We start from the raw sequence: 19,913 nt of genomic DNA on the forward strand, positions 1-19,913 counted from the left end.
GGACCTTTGACAAGTCACTTAATGTTCAGCCTCGGTTTCATTTTCTGTAAAATGGGAATAATAGCTTTTCTGGGAGGACTCAGTGTAATGATGTATTGGAGCCCAGTGCCAATGCCTGGCACATAGCCCATGCTCAGGAAAAAGCGGCCAATATTAATAATAGCAGCTATGGGTCTAGGGAGGACCTACCACCCATCGTGGTGGAGGCAGGGAGCCTGGTGCTAACGTTGGCAGCCTGGGATAAGATGAAGCCAGACAGAGGGGGATGGGCTAGGAGGAATCTGAGGTTCTCTTTGGGATAGTCCTGGGACTTCCCAGAGTCTCAGCAGCACCCCTGGCCCTCTTGTCTGCTGGTCCCAGACACTGTGGACCCATGTCTTGGGAGACTTGCACGGTTTGCCAGACTCAGCTCTCTCTAGACTTGGGCCTACAAACCTCACACCTACTGGGGCTTGGCATGCATATATTTTTGGAGGAGAGAGGGGGCCAGGACAGCTGTGAGGTGGCAGAAGCTGGGCAGGAAAGGTGATAGGGCTGGTAGTCTGCATCAGGAAAGAAGCCTCAGAGGGGCCCTCACCCACCTCCACCTTGCCTCATGCCTACCTGGACCATATAGGTTTTTGTCTGGGCACCAAAAAACCAGAAAACCTAAATGGCAAGGGCTTTAACGAAACATGTTAATTCATCCCTCATTAGTCCCAGGTCTCCCAAGTCTGGACATGGGTGAAGGTGGGTCTGAAATCAGGGTTGAGGTCCCTTTAGTTCTCTACACTTTCCCCTACTGGTTGCAAGATGGTGGCTTCAGCTCCTGTCATCACACTTGTGCTCAGGCAGGAGGAAGAAAGAAGCCACAAAGAGTCGAATCTCTATTCAGCAACTTCTGATTTTATCTCTTTGGTGAGACTGTGATACGCTGCCACCCCTAACTGCGATGGAGGTCAGGAAGGTCTGCTAGAAAGAAGGGGTGACTGAACAACAGGCAGGCACCTCATAGTCTCTGTATCATCAATCTTCTCTTCAGTGCCAAAAGGACTTCTTCATTATTATTATTTTTTAAGTAAACTCTACCCCCAATGTGGGACTCAAACTCACGACTCCTCCAAGATCAAGATTTGCATGCTCCACTGCCAGCCAGGGGCCCCACCAAAATGACTTCCTTAAAACACCGATTTAGGGGCGCCTGGGTGGCGCAGTCAGTGAAGCGTCTGCCTTTGGCGCAGGTCGTGATCCCGGGGTCCTGCAATCGAGTCCCACCTCAGGCTCCCTGCTCAGCAGAGAGCCTGCTTCTCCCTCTCCTCCCCACTCATGCTCTCTCTCGCTACCTCTGTCTCTCTCTCTCTCTCAAATAAATATATAAAATATTAAAATAAATAAATAAATAAATAAATAAAAATAAAAAAAAAAACAGATTTAACCAACTCACTCCTCAGCTTTAACTACTCTCTCCCTCCCTCCCTTCCACTGGCATCCCCGGCTCCTCAGCCTGGCACTGGGGCCCTTGGAGACTGGTCTCTGCTGCGCTGTCCTGCCCCACGTCCCCTCTCTGTTCTGTGTGCCCGCTGCCCTGAGCTCCCAGCTAGCCCTCTTGAACATGCCTTAGTGCCTTTGTACTTGCTGTTCTTACTGCTGGGTGTGTCCTTCCCTGGTCCTGCCTCCCCTCTTCCCTTCCCTCCAGCCATCACACCAGACAACTGCCATTCAGCTTTCTGTCCTCTTAAGTGTTCCCTCTTCTCTGAGAACCTTCCTGACCACCTTGAACAGGACATCTGAACACTTTTCCTCTCTCTGAAAACAGCTCTTCCATTTTCTTTGAGGTCCTGGCCTTCCCCTACTCCTAGTCCACTGGGATTTGGGGGGAGCCAACTTCTCCCTGGTTCCTGTGGTGGGCATGTGCCCCAGGACTTGGCTGATGAGAATATTCCATCCCCCAGGCTATTATTATTGGGTCAGGGATGAGCATGTGACCCAAGCAGGGCTAATGAGAGCCAGTCTGGGTCTTTTATTGGAACTAATGGGAAACTAACACTCTCAGAGGTTACTGAGGCATGAATATGGAAGCCTAGCGCTGCTTGAGAGGGCCTGCTTATGAATGAGGCCAACACAGGAAACAAGAGGGCCAAGAGACAGAGCATGCCTGGATTTAGCCATGCCTCAAGGCAGAAATTACTACTTTGAACATTTCATTAATGTGAGCCAAATTTTTTTTCTTAAGCTAATTTGTCTTTTTTTTTTTTTTAACTCTTTATAAATAAAAGGCCCCTAATAAATGTCCTCCCAGTAGAAATGACTCCTCCCTCCTTTGTGTCTCCACTATCCTCTGTTGGCTCTCAGGCCATAGTATTCACCTGTTTACACGTCAGTGAATTCATCATGCCATTGCCCTATTTCTTTAAAACCTCTCAACAGCTTCCTGTTGCTTTTATTTTTTTTATTTTTAAAGATTTTATTCATTTATTTGAGAGAAAGACAGAGAGAGAGGCAGAGCACAAGCAGGGGGAGTGGCAGGCAGAGGGAGAAGCAAGCTCCCCAATGAGCAGGGAGCCTGCTGCAGGGCTCGGTCCCAGGACCCTGGGATTGTGACCTGAGCCGAAGGCAGACGCTTAACTGACTGAACCACCCAGGCACCCCTTCCTGTTTTAGAATAAAGACCTGTATTAGTTACCTACTGCTACATACCAAATTACCCCCAAACTTAATGGCTTTAAATAACAAACATTTAGGGATGCGTGGGTGGCTCAGGGACGCCTGGGTGGCTGAACTTAAACTAGCTGGAGTTTGTTTCTTTTGCTTTCAGCTGAAAATCTTGATACACCCTGAGGGACCTGGGTCCTGCCAGTCTCTTTCCTTATCTGGTGACAGACTCTCCCTGTTTCAAGGTGATAAGCATCATCTTCCCTCAGGACCTTGGCACATGCTTTTCCCTCCACCTGGAACATCCTCTCCCCACCTCTTCCTGCTTACCCACGGGCTAATTCCTATTCATCCTTCAAGTCTCAGCTTGCGTGTCACTTCCTCAGAGAGACCTTCCCTGCTCTGCCTCCCCCTGCCATCCCACGCCTAGGCTCAGTCCTCCTATTATATGCTCTGGCTACATTGGCATTTTCTTTTTAGGATTTTATCACAATTGAATGAGGTCTTCTAGGACATGAAATTGTGTCTCATTCCAGGGTTCTGGCATATAGTAGGGGCTGAGGAAAAATAAATTCCTCTTCCCACACTCTCTAGGGACCTCTGTCTTACCCTAACAGCCCTCAGCCACATACTGCTCAGCTTCTATCAGACTTCCTGACTCTCAATATTTTCATTCAGGTGCAAGTAACAGATATCCCAACTCAAATGGGCTTAAGCAAAATGGTAAATGTATTGGCTTATGTAATTTTAAAGTCCAGGGGTGGATCAGGCTTAAGGAACAGCCCGACCAAGACTCATTCTCTCTTTTGCTTTCTTCCCTATGGCTCCATTCTCCGGCAGGTGCTCCCCAAGAGGTGACAAAGAAGGCTATCAACGGCTCTGGGCTCAAAACCTTCCCATTTAGCAACTCTTTCCCAATTGTTCTAGCAGAAGCCAGGAGGGTGGAGGTCATCTCCACGCAGATCACATCAGCTGAGCATGGGGTTCCTCAAGGAAGAAGAAAGGTAAATAGATACCAGGAGGCCCCAACAAGGTATGGTTACTATACTTGGTGATTCTGGAAGACTTTCTGCACAATACACCATTCCTGCACATGGTGATTTAAAACAATTCTGTGTTGGGGCGCCTGGGTGGCTCAGCGGTTAGGCGTCTGCCTTAGGCTCAGGTCATGTTCCCAGGGTCCTGGGATCGAGCCCCACATCGGACTCCCTGCTCCATGGGAAGCCTGCTTCTCCCTCTCCCTCTCCCCCTGCTTGTGTTCCCTCTCTTGCTGTGTCTCTGTCAAATAAATAAAATCTAAAAAATAAATAAATAAAACAATTCTGTGGATTAGGTGGGCTCAGCTTGGCAGTTTTCCTGCTGGTCTCTTCTGAGGTTGCTTATGCAGAATGTGCGGTGCTGGATCGTCTAGGATAGCCTCCTTTACATGCCTGGAGCTGGCTGTTGGCCTCTCTCCACAAGGGCTCCCATCTCCACTTGGTCTAGCCCAGGATTCCTTTTATAGTGGCAGGAGTGGAAGCTGCAAGGTTTACATTCTAGCCTTGGAAGTAGCACAGTGTCACCTCACTGCATCCTCTGATCAGAGCGAGTTTCGAGGCCAGCTCAGGTTCCCCATCTCGGTGGCCTGAGTGACAAATCCACGTCACAAAAGCACACAGATGCAGGGGAGCAAATGGCCTCATGAGAGGCCATTACCGAAACAATCAACTGTACTCCACAGCCCCTCTCTTCTAGGTCCTTGCACTTAAACTCTCCTCCCAACCTGGGTCCTTTGACCTTGATAACCACCGGAAGCTCAGCTCCTTCAAGAAGTCTTTCTGTGAAATCCTGGCAATAGTCCCTACCAGCCCACACTGACTTTTACCTTATCCATGAATTGACTCAATCGCTAAGCAGTTTTTAAAGCAATCACCGTCCTCTGCTGGGCACCAGAGACCCACTATGATAAGACCCAGTTATTGTCCTCAAAGAGTTTCTAGTCTAAAAGAGGAGACAGGGAATTGACATAGTATAATAAGGGCAATGCTAGAGGGGGCACAGGGCATCATCAGAGAGCACAGAAGGACAGCCAACTCAGCCTTGGGGGTTGATGATCCTCTTAGGGTCATTGGGTTGACAGGGAAGCTGGAACTTGTATTAGACAGTACTCCTGGTCGTGATAAAACCCACCTTAAATTGCCTTCAGGAAAAAAGAGTATTGACTTATAAGTAAAAAGTCCTGAGAGTACTGGTTTCAGGCCTGATTGGATCCAGGTGCTCATCAAAAATCAGTCACTTCTCAACTCTCAGCTCTTTTCCTCTGTGATGATTTAATTTTCATGCAGATGGTCTTTATGTGTTGGCAAAGATGGCTACTAACAGCCCCAGACTTATTCTGATTGCCAGGGAGTGGGGTCAGTCTCTCAGGACTACAGGACTACAGGTGGAAGAATGGAAGAGAGATATCACCCAAGGGAAAAGAGTATAAGAAAAGCTAATGAGTAGGGTGGCCATCAGGTGTCCTCCCAGGCAGGTGACTAAATTACAGCCTTCAAACAGTGTCCTCTGGAAGGAAGTGTCCTGAGGGAAGAGCAAGGGGGCCTTTGGAAGTAGAAATAGCAGGTGTGCTAACAAAGACTTGGAAACATGGCAGGCAGATCCCTCCCTGTCTACTTCTTGGTTGTGTAAACTCTCCAAGATTTTGCCTCTGAGTTTCCACTGTAAAATCGAGCCTTTTCAAGCTCTTGAGGGCTAAATGAAATATCAAATACAGGGGCTTAGGAAAAATCATCTTATTCTCTTCAGTCTTCAAATAGTAAGGCCCTGGGACTGATCTGCTTTGTCCAGCAAGGGGAAAAAAAAAAAAAAAAAAAGGCACGTTCTCCACCTAGTGGCCACCAGGGCCATTGCGCTGTAGCACTGACGCATTTACAGAACCGAGGTTTCTTCTGAGTTTGGAGCCCCTGGACAGATGAAGCAGGATTTGGGGAGGACGGTGAGCCTCGGAGTGCCAGAACAGGGACATGCCTGCCCTCTCTGTAACGTGGGCTTGGCACAGGGCAGAGTAGGTGAGGTTTTTAGGTGGAGAGACGGCCCAAGGGAAAAATTGTTTTTCCTACTCTATTTGACACAGCTGAACAGAAGGAAGGTCTGGTTAAGGATGGGAACAGCTCATCTGGTAGGGGCTGCTGTGAGGGAAGGGCTTTCTTTGTTACCTCCTTGGGAGAACCCTAACTGCCCATCCATCACCACCTCTTCAGGACTTGGGCTCAAACTGTGACTTCTTACAACTTCAATCTGACAGAAGACAGCAAGGCTTCAGGTCACATGAAGTTGGTGGCAGGACTCAGACCAACACCCAGGGACACTGAATCCCAGACCAGTGTCCTCCATGACATGCTTCATGGCTGCTATATGGCTACATACATAGCTGTGTGTCTGCACTGAGTGGTTATTACATCCCAACTTGCTTTTCATCCAGCTCTGGGTTAAGAGCTTTACATGCATGATTCCATTGTCTTCTCCTCAGATGTTATTGGCTGCAGAATCTGAGGTGCCCCTGAGATGCCTGGGCTAAGCTGAGGGTCCTTAGCAGTGAAAGGTGACTTCTGGCTGGAGGCCAGAGAAGAGCCACCTCTGGCCAGCGTGTCCCCCCCGCCCCCCAATCAGATTGAATTAGGTTTCTGGCATTTCATAAATCATTGACACTTAATACAGGACTCTGTGCCAGATGCCATGTCCTTCTGGCCTCACATCCCCAGGGAGACCCAGGGCTTACTTCAGGCCAATAATATAAGGAACATTTACATAGTCCTCATTTACATAGTATCTATCATATGTCAGGTACTGTAATTGTTTCATATGCATCTAGTCTTTTAATTCCCCAAACAACCCTCTAAGGTAGATACTAATGTTTCAGGAGTAGGTACAGGGCAGCTCGCCAAGATCACACAGCCCTGCAGAGCTACAATCTGAAGCCCTGAACCCGGCTGCCTGACTCCAGCCTGAGTTTTTGCTGCTACACTAGACGGCCTCTTCAGGGCTGACACCTCTCCCTCCATGAGACCTTTCTTAGCCACCAGAGTCACGGGCACGAGCTCCCTCTGATGTTTACCTGTTGGAATGGGTATTGTGGGTCCTGCGCACTGACATGAGAGACCATTCCAGGCTAGGGAAATTCAAATCCGATCCCAGGGATGCTCATAGTAAGAGGGGCCCTGATGTGAAGTCAATATGAACCCTTGGGTTCAAATTCCCACGTGCCACAACAATGTCCAATATTAGAAAGACTGACAATACCAAGTGCTATCAAGTTGGTAAGTTGGTAGAACCACAGTGGAAAACCATATGGTAGTATCTAGACAAGCTAAACACACACCTATCCTATCATGCAGCAATTCTACTCCTGGGTTTATGTGTGCACATGCACACCAAATGACACATACAAAATTTTTCATAAGAGCTTTATTTATAATAGTTCAAAATGGAAATAACCCAATTGTCCATCAACAGAATGGCGAAACTGTGGTGTATTCATATAACGGACTACTACTACACAGCATGAAAAAAATGAACTTCTGACACACACAAAAACATGGATGAATCTCACAGACATAATATTAAGCAAAAGAGGATGTGATTCCATTTTTACAAAATTCAAGAGCAAGCAAAACTAATTTATGGTGATAGAGGTCAAAACAGTGTTTACTTCTGGGAGATAATAACTAGGAAGGGGAACAAGGGAAACTTCGGGGGAGTTGGCAATGTTCTGTATCTTGATCTGGAGGGTGACTGCCCAGATGTGCACACATATGTAAGGATTATCAAATTGTACTTGAAAAATTAGAGCACATTACGAAATGTAGCTCAGAAGTAAGGGAAAAAGTGGTATTTAAATAAAGACAATTTCTGGGTACGGCTTAAAGCAGTTATTTTTGCCCACCCCCATCCACTCTTCTCCCTTAGTCTGGAAGGAGCCCCACACTTTCTTTTCTCTTCCAGTCAATGTGTTTCAGGTGGAGCTCCTTCTTTCCCAGGCCCCAAATAAGGGCACCATTTCCCCTAGTCGCAGTGATTGGTTTAGGAATCGGAACAGGGCCAAGCTGGCTAATGAATCAATCCAGAATTTTTTCTTGGAACTAGTAAGAAAAGATGTTTTTTCTGTACTGTAGTTGCCTATCTATCAGGATACAAGCCTGGAGCTGCCAGTGGCCATCTTGCTACCTTCTGGAGAGTCCGCCTGAGAAAGAGGCCACACAGAGGAAAGCGGAGTGAGATTAAATTCTTCCTGAAGACACTGTGTCAGAACCTGGATCTAGCCATCCCTGTACGGAAATTTTTCATTTGGTTAATCAATAAATTTTCCTTTTTAGCTAATCATTTTGATTCAGTTTATTACAGTTATAACTGGAGTCTAATACACTGGAAATCTTGGGTAAAATTATGAGAAGTATGGGGGGGCTTGGAATATAAAATAACCACTGAGCCTTGTCCAATCTATTTTATGGTTGCTTGCCCTGTAAGACCATAGTCCTGCCAGAAGGTGCGTGGCACAGGCCCAGGGGTCCTGTGGGAAGGATTCTGGTCCTTGCTTGGAAAGGGTTCCAGACTAACAATCTAGAGAACTGGATTCCACTCTCCATTTTGTTGCTTCTTAGTGGCAGGACCTTGGGCAAAATACTATACCTCTTTGAGTCTTTTTTATAAAATGGAATATCATTACCTAGTTCAAAAGGCTGTTATGCAGATCAAATGCAAGTTTCCCAACTTCTCCAGCTTTTTCATACCCTTAGGTGAGTTAGTGCCCACATCTGGGCATTCTCAATGCACCCTTTATGATCCTCTGACCACTGCCATAATGATCTTTATAGTGTGTGAGCTCCCCAATGGCAAGAAAATGTTCATCCCTGTGCCCTCTTGCCAACAGGGCTGGGCACACGGCTAGCAGAGACTCCTGAATCCAGACTAAGAGGTCTTATGCGCCAAGGGCTCATGATCTGGCAGCCCACCCACCCTTCTGCCCTTCATTTCCTTGCCTGATAGATGAGGCTGATTCTGACACCCTGGATAAGGTAAGAAGGACTCCAGGGAAACTGCTGGGACAGTCCTGGGCTTTGAATGCTGAGAGCTGGGAACCCACCATGGGGGCCGCGTAGGGCCCTTCCCAGCTTGTCAACAGCAGGTGCCAAGAACAGTTTGCTGAGTGAAGAATGGGGGCTGAGGCTGCCTGGGTACCCTTCTCAGATCTGGCTGTCTGAGACAAACATTGGACAAAGGGCTCCTGAGGCCATCACACTCACTCCTTCGCTAGCTCATTTCTGGGTCATAGAAAAGCTTCCTGCAAGAATCTCTAGGCCTATAAGTTGATGGAACAAACCTAGTGCCGAGTAAGAGCTGTGTAGGGAAAGGCCATCTTTCCTTATACACCCTCATTCATTCATACATTCATTCATTCAACAAACACTTCATGACACACCACTCCACGTTAGAGAAGTAGAGATGAAAGACACTAGGTCTCAGCCCTGAAGGGATTAGCCTGGAGAGAGCCATACTGGACACAGCCTCCATTTTGGCTTCCCCGTCTGTCTCTTGTCCTGCTCCCCTGCATCTCTTCTCCACCGAACAGCCAGAATGATCCTCTCAAACAACGTAGATTCTCAGCTTAACCCCCCTAAAGACCTCCATAAAGCCCTCAGTGACAGGAGGAAGTAGATGAGTGGATGAGGTGGTATTAAGTTTAGGGCACCTGGGAAGGCTTCAACAAGGTTGCCAAGCAATTTAGATGTTTATCTCTGTGCCACCTCTTAAGATCAGTATTTAGAGCCCTGGGAGTCTGAGAGGGGTGAGGGTAAGCGGTCATGACACACATATTAGATCCAACGGCAATCTGGCACCAAATCCCAGGTCTGTTAAGTTGCAGTCTGGCTCATGGGAGAAATTCTTTATTTAGATGCTTCAGTGACCAAGAGACAGAGCATAAGCACACGCACACACACCCATACACAATACGTAAAGGCATTTCACAGGCAAAGGGACAGGCAATCGGGGGACGGGGCCATGAGAGCAGCTAGGGGCTTCTCTGACTCAATGAAGAGGGGCCTATGATGGTGACACTCCTTGGAATTCCTGCTTGAAAGCTACAAGGAAAAATCCACTCCCAGTGAAGTCCTCGGCTATAAAACACAGCAGAGCTGGAGAAATCGAAGCTTGGGGCCTGGGAAACATCTTTTTCCTCATTGCAGAAACCTGTACCAGCTCTCTTTTCTTTCCCTGGGGGTCCTATCCTGTTCCCCGGTACCCAGGAATCTCCTGGTGGATGATGGGAGAGGGCTAGCACCACAGCAACCTGGGCAGGTGGTCTGCTGCCTGAGGAGAAGGAGAGGGCTAGGGAGCCAGGAGCAGCAACGCACCTCAGAGCTGGGCTGGCACGAGGCGGTTTGCCTTCATGGCACAGAACCATCAAAGGACTTTGCATGTGGGGACTTGCCCACATGTCCCTGGGTCAGAGCACCTCTCCGACAGAGGAGGGGAAAGCCCCCCCCCCCCGGAGCTTTCCATGACCCCACAGGGTACTGAGGCCTCCTCCAGCTCTAGCTTTTCCCCAGCGGCTGCAGATCCTTAGCACCATTCAGGGACTGTGGAGAAGGGGCAGGAAGGACAGCACTGCTCTGCCAGGACTGTATCACTGCTCCAGGAGGAAACTGCACAGTGGGCAGAAAGCTGTCTAACTGGCCAGCATCTGGTCGCAGGCTCGGGAAAGCCTGTACTTTTTGGCGAAAGGGGAGTGTCATATTAGCTCAAAGTGTCCATGGAGCAGCCATTTCCATCTACCCTTTCCCACCTAGGCCAAGGTCTGGTGTGAAAGCACCAGGTTTCACTGGAGCTGCCTAGAGCCCAGGGAGAGCTCAGTTCTTTAACTGCAGACTGGTTCAAAACTGACCTGCAGAGGAAAGACAGGCCTGGGGCTCATGACATATGGCCCAAAGAGGCTGGGGAAGGGGAAAGGCCATCCTCCAAACTACTACCCTGTGAGGCCCCAAGTCCTCTCAGGATTCACCCCCTTCCCTTGTCCTGACCTACAGGGCCCACTCCAAAGGGGAAAAGCAGGGGTGGATTTCCCTGGACCAATCAGAGGCTACCTGTGGCCCACTCCTGCCTTAGGCCTACATGTTCTCCAGGTATAAGAAACGAGGAAGAGGGAGCCAAGGGCTGACCATGGTCACGGGAAGCTGGCTCATGGCTGGTTCAACCTGGGATGCCAGACAGAAACATCTCTAGTCTTCCAAGGTGGCTGAGTCTTTCTGAATGGTCTGCCTTTGCACTGGAATCTGGCCCAGGGGTGATGTCATTGTTTTTGGTGACCTGTAATTTGAGAAGGAATAAATGCACAGGGTCAGTTTGTGGCGGCTGGGCTGATGCTCCAGGTAGTTGATTCTAAAGAGAGTACAGCTCTTCCAGGGCCTTGGAGTAATAAGGAGGGCAGCTCTCCTTTACTGAGGGCCACTGCATGCCTTGCACAATGCTTTGCTTCCAGCATCCTATTTCATCCTCATGGCAATTCTCCAAGGGGGGGAGATAGTACCCCCCTTTTATATATGAGGAAACTAGAGTTCAGAAAGTTTAAGTCACCTGCCCCCAGTAAGCTTTTTATTGTTGTTTCTAGTTATTCTAAAAAATCCCCCCTGCCCCATAAGCTTTCTGAAAGTGTGGATGATTCAGGATGGCAGTCCATGTCTCTCCACTATATCAAGCCATTTATTCTGCCTACAGGGCTCTATATGACCCTATATGACCTGGATAGTACAGACTGATCATTCTCTCCCGCACACTGAGTCAAAAGTGGCTCTCCTGTCACTCTCCATCCCACTCTCTGAGCATCTAGCAACACCTGATATTGTCTTATTTGTTTATGGATTTGTTTAGGATCTGCTTCTACCACTAGATAGGGATCCAAAAGATCAGGGCACACTACTGGTCTTGGTTCCTACTGTAGCCCTAGTGCCCCAAACAGGGCCTGGCACATAATAGGTACTCAAATATTTGTGGAATGAATGAAGCTTACCTCTAATAGCTCCCCTTTTGGTACTAGCACTACACATCATTATCTCTAACTTTCATGTCAAGCTCCACGTGGAATGGCAGAGCACAATGAATGCACTTTGGAATCAAAAGATTTGAATTCTGGGTCTAACTCCAAGTAACTGTGCAATCTTGGGCAAGTCACTTAACCTACCTGACGTAAGGTTTCCTTGGGTTGGAAAAGGGGGGTTTGTGTGTCTTTAATTCAGAGCTGCTATTGCGAATTAAATGAGATTAAATTAGGTGTTCAACAAATTGTATCTATAATATCACAGAAAAGGAACTGGGTTCAGAGAGGTTTACTGACTCACCCAAAGTCCCATAGCTCAAAGTGTAGGAAGAAAATGGTAAACTCTAGCATTTTCAAGACGGGGTAGCCCCAGGGTAGGGCTCTGGCTGGTTCCAGGCGGTCTACTGAAACTGCCACCAGTCAAGCTGCAAGGAGGGTGTGCTGAAATGGGAGTGAGCCCCACCCGCTGGATTGCAGGGGCTTGTGTCAAGTTCATATCGAAAAGAAGCCTCAAGAGTCCTCCCAATTTAAGATATATATACAAATAAATAAGAAGACCTGCTGCAATGTGGGAGGGGAAACTTCAGGCAGAGAGGACCAAGGACATTTTGACTCTAATATTCTGTGTTTCCACCACCTTTAATTCATTCAGCTCTGTGAGCAATACGGAACCTACCACCAAAGTCAAAGAAATCATTTTAGTAGACTTGCTTGCCTGAAACTCAGTTTCCTCATCTATAAAATGGGGATATTCCCATCTCAGAAAGTTACGTAGTGGCACACTGTCCACACTACCCAGTTCCCTTCTGAGAGGAAGGGACACACCCACGCGAGCCCTCCCCTGGCTAGGCCCTAGCCTCCTCATATCGCATGGTGCCACAACCTCCTTGTAAGCATGAAGCCTTGGAGGAGTGTGCTGTGAGCCAGACAAGCTTTAGTTTGAATTATAGGCTCTGCCTCATACTATCACTTGGAATGGTGGCTGCCTCTGTCTGTAATAATTCCTTCTTCTTAGGGCTGTTGTGAGGATTACCTGAGAGAATTTTTTTTTTTTTTTAGATTTTATTTATTTGAGAGAGAGAGAGACAGAGATAGTGAGAGGGAGAGCACAAGTGGGGAGGAGAGGGAGAAGCAGGCTCCCCACAGAGCAGGGAGCCCGATGTGGGACTCAATCCCAGGACCCTGGGATCATGACCTGAGCCGAAGGCAGACGCTTAACCGACTGAGCCACCCAGGCGCCCTACCTGAGAGAATTTACTTGGCATATGCCCTGTAACAGAATAGGGGCTCAAAGAATGTTAGTCATTTTCAAGGTTTATATGAACAGATGACTGATTCTGTTTACCTCTTTCCTTCAAAGCACTTATCACAATTTGTAATTATTGGTTGTTTACTTGTTTATTGTTTGTCTCCTCCCATCAGAATGTAAGGTCATGAGAGCAGGGCCTGGGTCTCTGGCCACCACTCAGAGGGTGTTCAATAAATATTTGGTCTAGGAATGAACAAACCTGGTCATATTTGGTAATAACCCATAGAGGGAGCTCTTGCCACAAAATTGATGACAATCAAGAATAGGTTCTTTGTGCCGGTGGTGGGAACAAAAAAAAGCTTCCCTAGTCAGACTGTTAAAGGGCAGAAAACCTAAGTACTTTTAGGAGACCACCAAGGAAACTATGTTTCTCTACTAAAACCTTCAGCCCAGCAGGTCCAAAGGCTGCAGAGAAGCTGACGGGAGACAAACTTAAAGAGGAGACACTTCTTTCTGTTAACTGATTGATCTTTTGTTGACTGAGAAAAGGCTGCCAGGATTCCATTTTAGCAAAGGAATACTTGGCTTTGTTTTTATTTAGAACACCTGAGTTCTTGTTGCAGACCCTTGAGTTTCAAAGGACGATTACTCACTGGTTCTTGTGTTTGAAGCCGCTGACATGAGCTTGATACTGTTCTATGGAGTTCAGTACTATCTTACACGTCTTGCAGGGGTAGCCCTTCCCAGCTGAAACACACACAAAAATCAAGGTGCTTAGTTATCCAATAAAATGGGACCCGGGGACTGCTGCTTTTGACAGTAAATGCCCTTCTGAGGATGACGGATGGTGGGGTGAGGTTAGCTGGTTGGCCCTGATGAGAATCCCGGAGGCCTCATTGCTCATGGGGACACAGGCTGTGTGCCTATGTACTTCCTGGGGTTGGGAACCTCCTCATCCCCTGCAGCATCCCCAGCACTGGACCTGGTGCAGAGTAGCTGTCTGTTGAGTAAATAAAAGACTGACAGAACAAAGAGGTGACATTTGGTCTAACTGTCTTTTCTACCTTCTAACTGTGCTAAGTGGCCTCATTAAGAATGCCTTTCACTGAGAGATCTCTGGGAAACTGTCACTCTCCTTGGGCTTGCAATAATAGTAATAATGAGAATGCCTGCTACGAAAATTAATGTCTTTCTACCTTGGGGCCCACAGACACCCTGTCTTACTACCATGGTTGATCCAATGACAAAGTGGTCTTTGTCTACATGGTCTAGTAGAGAGCATGGGTCAGGAGCCAAGATATGGAGCTGGACTCCTGGCTCTGCCTACATGTGATCTTGGCTAAATCCCTTCCACTTTCTGATCCTCAACTTTTCTCAACTATAAGCCAATTACACCATAACTTATAACCATAATACTTATAATAAAAAGCAGCATTATTAACCAAGTACCTGATATAGGCCATACACACTAAATAATTTTGTCTGGCCCTCACAATGATCCTGTGAGAATCATTACCATTATTTTATAGGTGAGGAAAATAAGGCACAGTCACATGTCTAAGAACACAGAGTTAGGAAGTGGCAAACTCAGGCTTGGCTGGCCACAAAGGTTGTACTTATTCTAGTGTGCCAAATATTAGCTGTACAAGAAAGGCAGCTGTACACATAACTTCAAGAGCCCTCCGGTTCTGACATTTTTCCAATCATCTGCCATCCTAAAGTTTCACAACTCCGGAGTGAGATCACCTAGGCTCAAATCCCAGCTCTATCATTTCTTACCTGTAGGACCACAGGCCAGTTACTTAACCTCTCTGAGATTTGGTTTCCTCATTTGTAAAAGTGGGGCTTCTCTGAGACTCAGGTTCCTTACCTATAAAATGAGGTTAATATTAGTATCAACCTCATAAGGTTATTGTAATGATTTAAGTAAAAGCATTTGACACATAGTAAGTGCTCAACAAATGTGAGCTTTCATCACTAGTATTATTTTACTCTTATGGGTTCAGCGTGTCAGTCTGGTAAAGAGGTGGAGAGTATCTTTTAACCAGCCTTCTATTATGGCTGCTGTAGCTACTGTGAACACAAATGATCGCCTCTACTCCAACAAACTAGCCAATGTTCCCAGCTACATTTGTTTCCTTTGTATCTTGAGGTATGTCCTGGAAGACACATCCCTTAAAAGAATTTAAGGGGAAAATTATTGCAATCAGAATTCAGGTCCTTTTAAGACATTAATGGACAGAATTTCCAGAAGCCTTTACTTTAGACCCTCAGCTCTTCTCTCTCTAAACTCTCTAGGGGGTCTGATTCATTCCCCTGACTTTACCACCTAAAACATACGAAACTACCAATATTTAACATCTACTGACCTACCAAATGGCAGTATCTCTAACCCAGACCCTTCCTTTGAGGTTTAGAGCTATATATCCAACTGTCTACTTGGATATCTAATGGGCATCTTAAACTTAAGCTGATGAAACCTGGCTATCCACCTAATAGCTTAAGACTAAACCTGGTCACCATTCTTGACTATTCCCTTTTCTTCACCTCCCACATTTTTTTGGTAAAGATTTTATTTTTATGTAATCTCTTACACCCAACATGGGGCTTGAACTCACAACTCCAAGATCAAGAACTGCATGCCCTACTGACTGAGCCAGCCAGGCGCCCCTTGCCTCCCACATTTGACAACCAAATCCGGGCAATTTTACTTCCAAATAGTTCTTGAATCCATCTACTTCTGTCTACCTTCTCCACTGCTACCTTAGTCCAAGCTCCCATCTTCTCCAGTATGAATTACTACAATATCCTCATTGCTGGGGTCTCCACACTCCCCTTCCTCCCTGTTCCAAAACATTCTCCACTTTGTAAGCAGAATGATCTAATAATGCTTAAACTGTCAGTGGCTTCCCAATGCTCTTAGGATAAAGGCCCAAATCCTTAACATGACCAACACCACCATGACTGGATGCTTGCTCATCTTCCCAGAATCGTTTTGCCCAACACTATTTTCTCCTTACACTCTGGGAAACCTTCCTTGATCCCTGCTCCCCATCTTAAGTTATCCCATGTTTCCTTTTTTTTTTTTTTTTTAAAGATTTGTCTATTTATTTGAGAGAGAGAGAGAGTGCACACATGTGCACAAGCGGGGGGGGGGGAGGGGCAGAGGGAGAGGGAGGGAGAGAATCCCAAGCAGATTCCCCACGGAGCCAGATGTGGGGCTCAATCCCAGGGCTCTGAGATCATGACCTGAGCCAAAATCAAGAGCTGGGTGCTCAACCAATTGAGCTACCTAGGTACCCCCCCACTTTTTAAAAGATTTATTTAGGGGCACCTGGGTGGCTCAGATGGTTAAGAGTCTGCCTTCGGCTCAGGTCATGATCCCAGGGTCCTGGAATCGAGTCCCACATCGGGCTTCTGACTCAGCGGGGAGTCTGCTTCTTCCTCTCCCTCTGCCTCTCCCACTGCTCATGCTCTCTCTCTCTCTCTGTATCTTTGTGTCTCAAATGAATAAATCAAATCTTAAAATAAATAAATAAATAAATAAAAGATTTATTTATTTATTTGAGAGAAAGAGAGCAAGAGCAGGGGGGAGGGGCAGAGAGAATCTTTTTTTTTTTTTTAAACTTTATTATTTATTTGAGAGAGAGAGGTATAGAGCACAAGCAGGGGGAGCAGCAGAAAGAGAGGGAGGAGCAGGCTCCCCGCTGAGCGGGGAGCCCGATGTGGGGCTCGATCCCAGGACCCCGGGATCATGACCCGAGCCGAAGGCAGACGCTTAACCAACTGAGCCACCCAGGCGCCCCGGGCAGAGAGAATCTTAAGCAGAATCCAAGCTGGGGGCAGAGCCCAGTGCTGGGCTCGATCTCACAACCTGAGATCATGACCTTAGCCGAAACCAAGAGTCAGACGCTTAACCGACTGCTCTACCCCGGTGCCCCATTTTCTTTTTCTTTAATATTTTATTTTTAAGTAATCTCTACACCCAACATGGGGCTCAAACTTACAAACCTGAGATCAAGAGTTGTACACTCAGGGGGCGCCTGGGTGGCTCAGTCGTTAAGTGTCTGCCTTTGGCTCGGGTCATGATCCCAGGGTCCTGGGATCGAGCCCTGCATCGGGCTCCCTGCTCCGCGGGAAGCCTGCTTCTCCCTCTCCCACTCCCGCTGCTTGTGTTCCCTCTCTCGCTGTATCTCTCTCTGTCAAATAAATAAAATCTTTAAAAAAAAAAAAAAAAAGAGTTGTACACTCAGGATGCCTGGGTGGCTGTCAGTTAAGTGTCTGCCTTTGGCTCAGGTCATGATCCCAGGGTCCTGGGATTGAGTCCCGCATCGAGCTCCCTGCTCGGAGGGGAGCCTGCTTCTCCCTCTGCCTGCTGCTCCCCCTGCTTGTGCTCTCTCTGACAAATAAATAAATAAAATCTTAAAAAAAAAAAAAAAAGAGTCACACACTCTCCTGACTGAGCCATCCAGGTGCCCCATTTGTTTAGTTATTTGATCAATGCCTATCTTCTCTGCTAACCTCTAAGCTCCATAAGAACATGGGCAATACCTGTCTTATTTACTACCATACATACAATGCCTGGCATATATTAGGAAAGAACCCAACAAATATTTCTTGGCTATATATGAATTTAACAAGACCTGAAAACCTGTCCTATGTAGTGGTTTGAAGAAACCAGAGGGATCAGTATGGGGCAGAGAAAGCAGACCTGTTCTATGTAGGAGGAAAGGCCCTAAGTAGGGAGAGAAAGCGATGGGGGTAAAGCAGAGGAGGATCGCAGTAACCTCTGCTCTGGCATTTGGAAGGATGTGACTGCCTGAAATGCAGGCTTTAGTTATGGTATTCTTGGATAAACAAGAGACATATGAGCCTTAATTACAAAGCAAACTCCCAAGTCTTTGCTCTGCTTGGTGGATGCTGCAGCTTCTGCTTGGGGGAGAGATCTGGACACTCTGGGTCATCTCACATTTGACCCATACTTGTCAGGAAACACTTTGACAAGAGCCCCATGGAAACTATTCTCTGGACCCAACATAGAACTTGACCTGAGTTTCAATGCTGGCTATGCCTGCTGCTGCCTAGTGTGGGACTCAGGACAAATCACCTCATCTTTCTGATCCTAATGACCTCATTTGTAAAATGGGGATAATCAAACTTGCACAACAGAGCTGCTGTGAGGATTAAATCAGGTAATTACATGTGAGAGCATCTAGCTTAAGCCTGGAGTGCAGCAGCCGCAGGTAAGTATAGGATGACTGACTGATTGAATGAACAAACAAGTTTTGGCAGAGGCCAGCAGGGAAAAGTCAAGCTGCTAACAAACCTAAAACCTTTACTAAGGTGAAGTCCCTGTCAGCTCAAGCCACTGCTTTGCATATCCTAGATCAGCATCCCACTCTGTGGGTAAGAAGGGGGTCAGAGTGCGTTCAGTGCCTCTACTGATGCCCTGTAGTTGGAAAGCCTCCTGCCAAGTATACTCAGAGCTGGAGGCAGGGGGAAGGAGTGTAAGTTTTGGAGCCAGACAGAGCCAGAGACACAGACTGATACTGTCACTTAACAACATCAGGTCCTATCAGCTGTTTGACCTTAGGCAAGTCACTCTGAGTCTCAACTTCTTTATCTGTGAAATGGAAAAAATCATACCTATTTTTAGGAATGCTGAGGGAATTAAATTATAATATATATGTTAATATCAAAGGGGGTGTGATACCCCTGCCCCCTGCCTAGGTTCTCATGAAAAATTTTGGCTGGTCTGTAAAGCAGTCAGATGCCTTAAGCAAGAAGAAAGGACCTAGGATACAGTTCTAGGATTAAGTATGGTAATTAGTCTTAGACAAATGGAGGAGTAGATATAGGAAGGAGACTTTGGCTTAAGATAATAGAATGGATACAAGTTAAGATAAGCAGCCTAAAACACAGCAGGGTCTAAGTCCTGGCAGTGGACAGAGATAGTGAGAAAATGACCAGGGCAGGGCCAAATAAAGGAGGGCCAGGAGCTGGAGCAAAGAAGGGTAAGCTGCAAGAGAACCCTGGGTCATGCCGGCTGGATGCTATGTTGTCTCTATCAGTCTCAGGCCAAAATAGGAGGGTGTCATAGAAGAAGGGTTCTGGGGCGCCTGGGTGGCTCAGTCGGTTAAGCAACTGCCTTCGGCTCAGGTCATGATCCTGGAGTCCCAGGATCGAGTCCCGCATCGGGCTCCCTGCTCAGTGGGGAGTCTGCTTCTTCCTCTGACCCTCTTCCCTCTCATACACTCTCTCTCTCAAATAAATAAAATCTTTAAAAAAAAAAAGAAGAAGGAGAAGAAGGGTTCTGAGGAGCTTGGTTCTGAAGTCTCCAGATTCCTCAGCATATGGGGCTGATCCTGTTAAAGGGGAAGGCATTACTTGTATGTGGGAACACTATGTAAATATCCAATTTTGTTTTTGTTTTTTCTTTTTTAAAGATTTTATTTATTTATTTATTTGACAGAGAGCGAGCGAGTGAGAGCACAAGCAGGGGGAGTGGCAGGCAGAGGGAGAAGCGGGCTTCTGACGTGGGACTCGATCCCAGGACCCCGGGATCATGACCTGAGCTGAAGGCAGACGCTTAACCAACTGAGCCACCCAGGCGCCCTGTAAATATCCAATTTTGAAGAGGTTTATAAAGCAAGGTCCTTCAGTGGCACTGGAAGAACACTCCTTAGCACCCTGCTGAAGCCACTGTTTCATGCCCATCTCATCTTGTCAGTACTGCTCAGTGATGACCTGTTTTGAATGGCTGCTTTGGGTTTGGGGGTTGTTAGAGAGGCATGATCTCTCCCCTTGCTCATATGTGGCCTGGAACATCTACAACATTTGGGTGTTCACCTTTCCAGGACTGTGGCAAGAGCACAGATGACCCTGAGCAGCAGGTTCCCTGAGGCCAAGTTGTTTGTACTTGGATGCCATGGGGGCCTCAAGAGTTGACTGTCTGGTGCTGCATCT

General features: G+C 47.1%; 1 protein-coding gene across 10 annotated transcripts in view; it reads right to left on the minus strand.

The window, feature by feature from the left end:
* Positions 1-19,913, minus strand: part of ZNF346 (zinc finger protein 346) — a 76,434-nt gene that overhangs the window by 3,083 nt on the left and 53,438 nt on the right. For 4 of the 10 annotated variants that reach the window (XM_064596525.1, XM_064596524.1, XM_064596527.1 and 1 more), the window contains 2 exons: positions 13,601-13,694; positions 6,479-10,971 (listed from right to left, as the gene is read on the minus strand). The exons of 1 other annotated variant lie outside the window; for it this stretch is intronic. In XM_064596525.1, the coding sequence (XP_064452595.1) occupies positions 10,884-10,971; positions 13,601-13,694 (182 nt within the window). In that variant the 3' untranslated portion in view covers positions 6,479-10,883. Of the gene's footprint in view, positions 1-6,476; positions 10,972-13,600; positions 13,695-14,726; positions 14,818-19,913 lie in introns of those variants that run through there. 5 more of the 10 variants (XM_045900568.3, XM_064596526.1, XR_010413188.1 and 2 more) reach the window with 4 other exon arrangements.

This window comes from Mirounga angustirostris, unplaced genomic scaffold (assembly GCF_029215605.1).
Source record: "Mirounga angustirostris isolate CCGP_5_RB_7025 unplaced genomic scaffold, mMirAng1.0.hap1 SCAF_7, whole genome shotgun sequence".
Lineage (NCBI taxonomy): Eukaryota > Metazoa > Chordata > Mammalia > Carnivora > Phocidae > Mirounga > Mirounga angustirostris.